Raw genomic sequence first — 11,704 nt, 5'->3', positions numbered from 1 at the left:
GTTTATGCACCTCGGCAAAGATTTTTTTTCGAAACTCTTACTATTTTTTTACAAACAAAAATATTAATACAAAAAGGATGTAAATAAAACCAAATTGACTACAAGGGTGGTACTACGACAGAAGGCGAAATTACGGTTTGCGAACATGTCAACTTGCAGAGCTAGTCTTCTTCATAGTATAACGTAAGAAAAATAGCAACTTTCAAAGGGGTAGAGGGCTAGGGGTAGGGGGTAGAAGGCTACATTATTATTTGCTTCCGAATTTCAATGCCATGAATATGATCCAAACAAGTTGGAAATTGAGCAAATATTATTTTTAGGACCTTCACAAATATTTGTTCCAAAAAACTGAAAAGGCCATAATATAACATCTATCAGGGCCATGTGGAACGCGGCACCGGTGGGGGGAGGGGGTACGTTGTACAAGATACTGTTACTAGGTTTGTCAGCGATTTCACTTATTCTATGTTTACCCCTTAGAAATTGTTGCTTTGCAGCAATTCTTGTGATTGCAGGTCCAAGCCCTGGGTTTTTATTTCTAGGTTAGGCAGAAAAGTTGGGAGTTAAAGCGCACATTACAGATTCCTTTTCCATTTGCTTGGTCAGATCGACTGGAATTCGACATACGTTCTATATATGAACATCAAAATAATTTTGAGATCAACTTTTCTTGACCACATCAAGGCTCTAAAATCCTGCTTCCATTTGGGTCAAACACGGCACAAAAGAGGCTTTTCATGACATTGTTTTTTTACCGTGTGCCATCGAGAGAACAAGTATGAGTTGATGGGGAGTTCCAGTCTTTATACCGGACTGAGTTGGACTGGAATGTTGAAAGGGTCGTAGAAAGATATTTGTGTCTATAAACTTGATTTGTTCAAATGCAGTCCTCTTACCTTTGACAGGCAGTGGCTGCAGAGTCTGAAAAGATTCTGCAACAGTTTCTAAGAAGCTTTTCCAATAGCAGAGCAAAACTGTGGAGCTTGCTTCATGTGGCACTTCGCAGCACAGAATCCTATGCCATTTAAAGAATAAAATCAGTGCGCACACCTTTTGATATTGTGTTAGTTAGTAATATACATTTTATAATTTAAGAAATAGATAGTTTTTAATCTTTTTAAATCTTCTTACTGTAGCTTTTTTTTTTCATTTTGCTTATAGTTGACGGGGTAAGTCCGTGATTAAATAACGTTCACCATCCATCCTCCGATATCGTGACTACTTACTCTCGAGTAAGTCTCGGAAACGAGACGGCACTTGGTGCCCTGACTTAGTAAGTAATTCTTGTCCGTTGGATCAGTGGGTAATCAACGAATTGTAATACATTGCAATTGGCCTTACTCTGTCCTCCGTCACTACAATGATTTTTAAGTAATAGGAAGGCTTTTTTCTTCGGACCCATTTAAACTACAAGTACATTGAAACCAAATCCCACCCCACTCCCCCCCTCCCCCCCCCCCCCCACACACACACACACACACACACACACACACCCTGACGCACTACTGTTCTTTAGAATTAGTAGAAAGCTTGAGCGACGAAGACGGCAACGTCTGGAAAAACGAATTTATATTTAACTTGAGAATCTCGCAATTTTCCGGAGATATTCTGATTATTTATCGCTGAATATTCAAAGAGAGCGTTCAATCCTAAATAGAAAAGACACAATTTAGCCGTCTGTCGTTGTCCAAAATACGAAGAATTTGGTCATTTCACGTTGTTGTTCTGAAGAGAGCTATGAAATGAACGAAGACTCAAAACGCACCTGCACAGTTGAAAAAACCACTTGTTTGGTGCCGTTCTCATTGCAGTTGCCGTCGCAGTTTGCTAAAGCTCTCTAGTGCCAGCTGGTCTGTAAATTTCTTTTCCCACCTCGTTTTTAATCATCCAGATCATGGCCCTTTTCCCTTCCTCATTTGCCACAAAATATAATCCAACGTTCATGGTCGCGATGCAATTTCGAACAATTTATGGTTTCTGACCTAATAATACTGCTCTCGTTAATACTCGGAAAATTACAAACAATCCCCAAAAAACCGCTCACTTACATTACATTCTTTCCAGTCCACTTCCCTCGCGGCATTGCTTCTAGAAATCGTCTCAGTAGGATCGATCTAAAACCGACGTTCTAGGCAAGCTACCGAAGTTGAATTCACTCAGTTGGTCAAATTTGCTTAAATGATTTATTTTAAAAATAGATACTTATTTGAACAATAATACGACAGGATATATTTCACATGGTAACATTGTGTATATAACTAGAAAGTTAGCTAAAATAAATAATAGACTACAAAATTTACAATGCATATAATATTTCATTTGGGGTGTTAAGTTTTCTTAACAATAAATATATTAAATCTGTTTTATTGTACATATTAATATAAAACTGGCTGGGTTAGGTCTAATCCTTAATACTTAAATATTATATTACTCCTTAATACTCCAAATCCTAGTTAGATTCTGTTAAACAAAATTACATAAATACAATTTTATGTGGTTGAATATGGCAGGTTTGTACCAAAACATTTAGACCATCGGCTGCGCATCGTGGGCGATTCGCTTGTAGAAAACTTGAACTCGGAGCCTAATTGTTAAAGGATCTTAAAGTAATAGTTTTTCTCTGCAATGTTCAGTTTCATACGATGTTCGTGTTATTGAGTACGTCATCTCTTATCATAAGTTCATCCGGGACCTCTCTTACATCCGGGAACCAAGAAGATGAAGTTGTTTTTAGTGATTTAGTGTTCTCCTCCTCTGTACGCATTCTGCCATCGTGTCTTTTATAAGCTGTCCATTTAGCGCCGTGTTGAATTCAACCAACCCACTAAGCCTGTCGAAGATGTCATGAGAGTATTTCAAGTTGAACGTACTGAAACGTTTATCCGGATCGTCAAAGACTGGGAAATCGCCAGCTTTCTTTTCTTCTTTCGTAATTCGAGGGATTCCTGTAAAACAAGGCGTAATAACATGACATGAACTTCACAGTAATCTGAGAAACGCTTCCTGTCTGACGAATTCTCGGTGATGAAAAATGCGAACCGTGACTGGGTGTAACTAAGAACACAGAAATCCAATGAGAACTTACTTATAATGGTCGTAAAAAATGTGAAGATTAGAGTATTTTTTTAACCTGTAACATCTACACATTCTATACATTTTATATTCCAGTTCACAGCGTTTGCGTTTTCTGGCAACATCTTAGGGAAACACTGATTTAAAACAAAATTCTTCCAAAATTCCCTTAAAAATGAATCAGTCAGTCATAAAAGATTAGACTCTCTCTCTCACCTGGCCGTACGAAATCTCTGTAAGTCTTGTTGACAAGAACAAAGTGAAGCACTATGGGACACTTGGGGTTTGTAGGATCCTTGAATACATAACACTCTTTCCAGCCCTCTCGGTCAAACTGCTCGTCCGCGTCGATTGGCGGGAATAGAAGACCGTTTCGTTTGGCCCAGTCCTCAGCTAATTTAATGTTCTGAGGAAAAAATGGTAGCTTGAATTTAGTCAAAAGAGTCGGGTTGCCTTACATGAATGGCTCGCTACCCTTCGAGAGAACAATAGAACAAACAACAGGAACAACGCCTCTAGAACCAAACACAATAGCAACTGCTACACTAGAGGACCAGAAAGATTACATGCTTACGAGAGCTACTGCACTACTGATACGAAATACACCTGTAATTTCAATTTCTAGATCGGGAATGAGAGAGTGGGAATGCGCTGTTACTGAGTTGAGTGTCTTGTCTAATAACATACTACAATGACTCCAACAAGGCCGGACTCGAACTGGGACCGCTCGATCCGGAGTACAACGCGCTAACCATTAATCCACCATGACTCCTAATTACCAATTAATTCAAGATGTGATAATTACCTTAAAAGGTCTTTCCTCGTCCGACTCTCTGGCACTGAAGTCAAATGACAGGATCAGATCAACGGACCTCTTTTCCCTTAGGAGAGGTGGGTAAGGAGAGTTGAACATCAATCCAGCATCAATAAGCTCCATCCGTTTTTTCTGTATACAAGTGTTTTCCCTTTCGAAAGGACACATCGTTCCTGCGCCGTCTGTGTAGCCTAAAATATAATCGCACGTTTGTCAGTGAGACATTAAAGCTACTGAATAAAACGCACCGCTGTTATGCTCATTTTGGCTGTGCAAATTGCATGTCCCTCCCCTCCCCACTCCATTGCAGCAAGCATTGTACGAATTAGAATCAAGTTCTACCTTTGCAAAACAATTACTGCAACGCAGCAACGAAATGTTTTATGCGTTGCCTAGTAGAGTTACTTTGAGCAACGTTTCGTGGAGTCCAAAATAACATGAAGCCTTGCCTACAGCCAGTTTAACAGAGGGTTTCTGACTTAAGACGAGTCCGCACAAGCCATTTTTTATTTGTTCAGTTGTGCTGTCGAATCTATATGAACATGAAGTGAAGAATTCTTTTTACAAGATAAACCTTAACAAATCTTTGAATGATTTGACATAATTACCTTGCGGTCCAGTGAGTCCCAGGCCTCGCAGAAAGTTGTGAACAAGCCCGGCTCTTCTTGACCGAGTTTTGAGGCCTGGTAGCTTTTCAAGTACGTAATCTATGACTCTTCTCCTAAACTCTTTCTTCTCTGTTTTCTGGTTTTTCGTCGCTTGGTTATCCAACTTGTGAGTTTCTTCGTCCGCTTTAACATCATTTTGTAGTTTGGACATAAGGTCGCTTTCAATGTTTTTCTTATTCCGAGGCCCTGCCGCTTTCTCAACTTCCTCTTCGTCATCATCAGAATCGTCATCGTTGTTGTTTTCTGAGAAGAACTGTTTTTCTTTTAGGGAAAAGAAAAGAAAAACGTCACGTTAGAGCACTTAACTACAACTGTTACGTTTAGCTGGATAAAAGGTTCAAGCATGGCGCGCGGGTGACGTCACATCCAAACTCGCCGAGGGCGACTGGGGACGAGGCTGCGCTCTTGGTAAAAACAGTTCACAGAAACAGCGTTAGACGTACTGACTTAATCCTGGTTAATAGTATGGCTGTCGTTTTGAATTGTTCAAGAGCAGATCGTAGTTGGTGGTAGCTAGGGGGGAGACTTCACTCAACCCACCCTTGTCATGCAGTAGGAGTTACAGGGGTAAGCCTCTTGTTTTGTTCTACCAGATCCAAATCAACGACGCTTTCCTCAAAGACGCAACCCACAGGCGGATTACGGGAAAGTGTACGAGTATCTAAGAAGTTGCTTTTCTTACCTAAGAGTTTTTGCTCGTTGTCTTGTTCTGTATTTATCTGTTTTTCTTCTTTCAAGACTCGATTAAGAAGAATGGCGTAAAAACTTCCCCAAATTCCTAAACACAAGAAAACATTAAAATGTTAAGTTAAGTAAACACAGAAATTGTAAGTCACGAATTGCATTATGTAACCGAGAGCCTGCAGTGGCGAAGTATATAAGCGTAACTCAACTATCAACAAAAAATACATGGTCAATTAACAAAAGGGCAGGTGCACAGTCTCTACTTATTTTCAGAGATAATCGAAATGGCCGCGCAAAAGCTGGAGTTGGGTGCGAGGGAAAATAGGATCTCTTTGTTCCCACGTTCCTCCAATTTTTTGCACGGCCATTTCATTTTTCCTGCTCTCTATTGTAGCTTCTTGGGATCCCTCGTAGACTGCAAATTGGTCATAACTGTTTTCCGTTGAATGGTTTGACAGTTGATAGGATAACCTGACATACCTTGTAGGTAGTACAGCGGAGATTCCGGGAACTTCTCAATTAGTTTTCCGCAAAAGAACTTGCTTCCAAACAGTTCTGTTCTCATGAATGTGCCATATTTATCCATTCCGATCTCATAAGGAGTGAACTCCACCCATTCTGAAGCACAAAAAAGTACAAATTAGAATTTATACGATAAGTGCGGCTTAGGTCAGCAAATGCCGTATTTCATGCCATGATATCTCACCTGCAAATGACTGTGCTGATATGTCTCGTCTAGAGTTAATAGCGGTGTATATCGGCATGGGAACTGCGCCATTTTGGACCTTCTCTTGTTGATGACTCAACTTAACTGAGTTTTTTTTCTGTTGAAAAAAAAAAACAACAAATATTATTCCTGACTATTAAATACATGCTTATTGAGCTGTTGAGCTGCCTACGAAAGTAAAGCGAATTTAACTGACACAGTCTTTAACAAATCCTGACCTAAACCAACAAAAAAAATCATGTTGAATCGACATGAATGTCGAATTTAGCGCTTACTGTTTTCGCATTCGTCCCACGGATTTTATAGCAAAAGAGCTAGAGCTACTGCACGCAGTCTTACAAGTCTAACATACACATTCCCATTACTCTTGCACATTATTCTCTTATAGTACCACTTTGGAGAATTTGTTTGCACATCAAGACAGTTCCTTTTGGTGATCATTTTTTTTTTGGCCCCATCCTCCGAGTTCACGCATTGATAATTGTAAGCGAAACTTCTTAGTTTGAACTTACCGGACCCAGCAGACTCTCTCCAACACAGTGGCCATAGAAATCTGTCAAACTCACAGGCTGTCCTTTCTTAAACTTCTCGGTGATCTCTTTAACGTACTGCATCACTCTCCTGGGGGTAAGTAACCACATGGGCCCCCACTGTAGCTGTTCCCTGATATTCTTCTGTGTCTCCCTGGGGTCGACATTTTCGCCCGTAGTTTGAGAATACAGCAATGACAGGCCCCTAAAGACAATGCACAAAACGGATCAACGATATTTTCTGCGAAGCGATTACGCGATGGTATCTAACACAAAGTAAAGACAGCCATGACTGTTCTGCTGGATGAAACTTTTTTACTTACCACGCAGAACCGGATAAACCGGTTAGATAAGTAACACAGCTTAACAAGTCCATCTCTTCCAGAGCGCGACACGCGGCGCTAAAGCCCGTCGTGGCTCGGTAACCTCCCCCTGATCCAAGGACGGCTATCGTGGGAACCTGGAGACGACAGTCGAACACAACGTCAGTACATTTTTACGTATCGGCGTCCAGTTATCAGTATTGCATATAAAGTTACTTCCCAAAGTCATAACACACAGATTGTTTCTAATGTGTTGAGAATTTTGTGGTTTATCAACACAAAATGTATCGCTTAGCTGATGAATCTCTTCATTCTCCTAACATGTCTGTAAGGAAATGTATTGGTTTTGTAAGGAGACATAGCATGTATATCACGGTTAAGGCTCATATGAACAAACGTACTCTACCTCATCCATATTTTGTGGTCCCTGATCTCCTAACATTTTGTTCATAGCTTCAAACACGATAGCTTTCCTCTTTTCTCTGAATTCTTTCTCCTCGTCACACAAGTCTGAGCTGTAACGCAGGTCTGAATACTGTTCAGCACTGAAAAAAATATCATATTCGTGAAACGAGCGTTTTGAACCATGAAGGAAAACGAAGTATATCAAGGTAATAAATCAAATTTTAAATCATAAATGTATAATACTTACACTCCAGACGCTTCTAAGATGATGTCGACTTCGGAATGCTAAAAGATGAATAAATTAGAATTAAAAAGGAATCCCAATTCACCCAAAAATGCGCCGTTTCATGTGATTTTATCAGTTTATAAAAAGTAAAGCACAGTGTTATAGCATGAACTGTAGATTTTTATGAAGGATATTCTATCGATAAATGATAAAAAGACGAAGGCGGTAAATACTTGCCTCTCCAAATTTCAATGTCTTGTGCTCTGGTATGCCGAGACGTATATTTTTCAGGGATAGGCACACTGCTTCGCCAATCTGATCATCGGCGTCATAATCTTCATCCCATAAGGTAAGCTCTGCAGAACAAAATTCGCTTAGTTACATATACATCATAAAAAGGCATAAAAAGGTACAATTCTCACTAAACTTGCGATACAGGTAAAAGGATGTAACAAAACTAAAAATTTTCCTCTAAAACTAAAAATGTTTTTATGGGCCGTCAATCGTGCAGACTACAGTTGCAAACAAAATGTTTGCCTCTCGTTTTCGGCGGCTTAACACTACGCGCGAAAATTTATTAGGTTCAGGCTATATCGGTTTCTATCGACTTTGACGGTCGACTCCGTTCTTCGCCCCTCCCAAACTATAAAGCGATAGGAAACGAGCTCGCAGAATAACTATTAAATAGTCCATCATTTTTTTTTTCTGCGTTCGCTTATTGACCCGTCAGCTTGGAATAGCGACTAGCAGACAAGGGTTTGCTCTCCAGATGGAGGTGCAACCAGGGAATTCAGTTAGTAAGGTCGTAGTACTATTTTTCACAAACCTAAAACGTTGTTCTCTTCAGGATCAATGTGAAAAACGAATGGCTCTTCCTTCCACACAGGGTTCTTGTTGTTTGACACGCATTTAGTTCTTTTGACTACTTCAGGTGATGTGGGAATTCTCATCCTTAAATATGGATCTGGAGTATCGACTGTAGAGGCAACCAAACAAACAAAAAAAGATAAATTAAAATGCAACACCTCTGTGTACGAGAAAAAACGGCTAAAAAACGTACAAGGGCCAATAAATTTGGTGACATAAAATATTCCAGTTTCAAGCCAACCCCTCCCTTCCCCCGACATAAACCCCCTCCCATCAGAGTCTAGTTTTACGGTGTACGTATGTAAGATTTTGCAACGTTTCAGCTTGCCCCAGCCTCCCAGACAAAAAGAGCAACATTCGAACAGTGCGCAGGCGAAATAATCGGCAGTACGCCTTTCCTTTTTTCCCCTTCGCCGGTTCGTACAACTCCCTGTACTTGTGGTCTAAGAACTTTGATCTGGTTAATAACTAACACTTACTCCAGTCGTACCATCCTTGTGTAACGTTCCTGGCTCTTAACACACTGATTCTGATCGCTATACACGATCTTGGAGTAGCCTGAAGAACAAAAATAATAATGATAAATGATTTATACTTTGTCGCGTGATGATCATGAAAAGGAATGCTTATGGGCGATTGATGTTGCGTCAACCTGAGTTGAAATCATCTTCAGAGTCTAGAGAAAGTTTTGTTCGTCACTCGCTTTTGACTTGTTCTATACCCAGTCCCATACACATTAGCCTTTATTGTCCAAATTACCGACGCTTCTGCAAGGATTTCGTCATCATAGTTCGAATGCTTTCCCAGTATCAGCAGTATCGAGAACCTTGCTTCTGTTATGCACGAGCAATTCAAGTTTACAGTTTCCATTTTTTTAGCCGACTTTTCAGAGTTGTTAAAAAATTTAACATACTCCGAGTAAACAAAGGTTCATAAAGGTTTTTTTTATTAAGATGCATTAGACTTTGTTTGAACTTGGATTTTTCAATTAACCGGTTACCATTTATTATGAATGAAACTTGCGCAATATTAAACATGAACGCGAACGCGAATCATCATCGCTCTCTTTTCTTAAAAGAAAAAAACATACAAAATGCCTGTCATAAAAACTGAAGATGACTTTAAGGTTAGGTTCTTTTAACTTAAATTTTATAAACCAGTAAGCTTAACAGTTGCTACATGTATGTCAGTTAATAAATTTTATATTCATGCAAATATTATCACTTTAGCTACCGTTGTTTACCTGTATATTATGCGCAAACGCTGTTGTTTCTTGAATTGTATTCCCTTGTGTTTCGTTCTTGAGTATCATTTTTCCCGCTGTAAAGGCAAAACAGGTTCGATTGTGAACGTTTAGAACGTCGTAAATAGATATCAAATGTTTCAAAGCTCAGAAGAGAAATTTTTTCAGAATAAATTGAACCGCAAAACCGCGCGTGTTGATCACGTATGTGTGCCAAGCACGTGGAAAGCGCAGCCCACGCGAAAATACGTGAAGCGTAACGGATATGACTCAGCGTCGATTGTGAAACGCCCATATTTCCAGCATGGCTTGTTTACACTGATGTTTTGCATGTTTTACATAAAGATACCACGGTGACTTTTTCTGCTTTCTTTGTCGTTGTTGTTGTTGTTGTTGTTAGTTCTTGGTCGCTTATGATTAACTTTGTAGTTAAAGTCAGTGTTGATAAACTTCGCAATTTTACGTGAATCTTGCCTCGCAATTTTATTCCGCCGTCGGTTACGAGAATAGGTGCACGAAAATTTATACACGTTTGGCAACGTAAAACAAATGTGGCAACTCTTCTGAAAGTTTCTGAAATCGTTACGGAAACTATCTCGAGCCAAGTTTTATTTCGCGACGATTGCACATAAGTGTCTAACTAAAAGTTTTTAATTATGCGACTTTAACACTTAACAAGAGCAACATTGTTTTAAATACCTTTGCTTTCACCTCTTTAGTAGCTTGTTCCAAACTGTACCTAGCCGGGCAGAGTCGTTAATCTCACAGTGGTGTTTCAAAGTCTATGGAAGGCAAGGATTGTAAAGTTCGTACAAGAGTGGTCTCTTTTTATACGCTTTGAATTCTTCGCAGGTAAGCCCATTGACGTCATCTGGCACGAAACACGTAATTCTCAACAATGCACTCAGTTCCGTCATTACAATGCATGAACGTGTCAAATAACGGATTTTTTCACACACCACCTTTCGCCGTGCGCGATTTCTTGTGAATAAAACGGAAATGTTATGACGAATACCCAGTCAAATAATTACACGTTGTTTTGTAGCTGGTTACGACGGTAACGGCGTAAACTGTGGAGTTGTGCGTGACTTATGTAGTCCTGTTATTATCACTGCGTTTGTAACTTTACTTATAGATGCAAATTGCTAGATCACGCGAGACTTTTCTCAAGCCAATATCGCTGTTAAATGCTCGACATACTTGAGATAAAAATTATATTGAGCAGTCGGAAGGCTTTGGTTATTGGAAGAGCTTTTGCGACAATCGATCAAAACATAGTTAGTAGAGCAAAAATATCACGAAAGAAAGATTTAAAACTCGTCATGTGTGTATTGTGTGGCGATTATATATCTTTAAATAATCACTTATGATTTTTTACGATTATGCATCGAACGGACAGGCAATTATTTAACTAATTTAAACATTTTTGAGAGTGATAAATGATCGTCGCAGTGAATTTCCAATTTAAGCAATTGGAATAAAGAAGCCTGAAAAAAAAAATTCAGGGCTTCATTTCATATACATTACATCATTAAACATTTTTATAAGCTTACACTTTATTCATTATATCGCCTCTTTAAATCAAATGCTGAATCCAGCAGATTTCTTATTTTTGGACGAAAATAAAATGCGTTTTACGGTTACGGGAAACTTAGGGTGCGTTTCTTTGGGAAAAATCCAAACCGGATTCTTTGATGCAAAAACGGATTTTGCGTTTCTTTATAATTACCTATATCCGAAAATGGATTAATCTTGGATCAATGATCTGAAGAATCCACACTTCGAGTGGATACATCAGATCATTGATCCAAGATTAATCCATTTTCGGATATAGGTAAAGAAACGCAAAATCCGTTTTTGGATCAAGAATCCGGATTTGGATTTTTCCCAAAGAAACGCACCCTTATGCTTTGAAAAGAACCGATCACGCAAGGACGCGGAAAGCACGAAAGAGACGGCAAAACCACAAATTAAACACAGTCAATTAACTGCATAGGAAGCGGAGGAGGGGCAGGCTGCATTTATAATGAAATAAAGTAAAACAAAAATCTCAATTCGTTAACTGAATTTTCAGCTTGGCTTGTCTTTCAGCCAAGACATTTAATTTGCTACGCCGCCGAAATGTTGTTTTTTTTTTTGTCAGAC

General features: G+C 39.3%; 1 protein-coding gene across 1 annotated transcript; it reads right to left on the bottom strand.

The window, feature by feature from the left end:
- Positions 1-2,225: 2,225 nt before the first annotated feature.
- Positions 2,226-10,779, bottom strand: LOC144646573 (cytosolic phospholipase A2-like). The gene is made up of 16 exons (XM_078506209.1): positions 10,259-10,779; positions 9,560-9,636; positions 8,796-8,874; positions 8,276-8,425; positions 7,687-7,805; positions 7,471-7,508; positions 7,225-7,363; positions 6,819-6,955; positions 6,478-6,700; positions 5,945-6,062; positions 5,719-5,856; positions 5,237-5,332; positions 4,495-4,815; positions 3,878-4,077; positions 3,289-3,478; positions 2,226-2,945 (listed from the first exon to the last, which is right to left on the bottom strand). The coding sequence occupies exons 2-16, from the start codon at positions 9,626-9,628 to the stop codon at positions 2,731-2,733; spliced, it is 2,232 nt and encodes a 743-aa protein (XP_078362335.1). The 5' UTR covers positions 9,629-9,636; positions 10,259-10,779; the 3' UTR covers positions 2,226-2,730.
- Positions 10,780-11,704: the final 925 nt, after the last annotated feature.

The sequence above is a fragment of the Oculina patagonica genome, chromosome 3 (genome assembly GCF_052425735.1).
Source record: "Oculina patagonica isolate OP01 chromosome 3, crgOcupat, whole genome shotgun sequence".
NCBI lineage: Eukaryota > Metazoa > Cnidaria > Anthozoa > Scleractinia > Oculinidae > Oculina > Oculina patagonica.
This window is presented reverse-complemented; position numbering and strand designations above follow the sequence as displayed.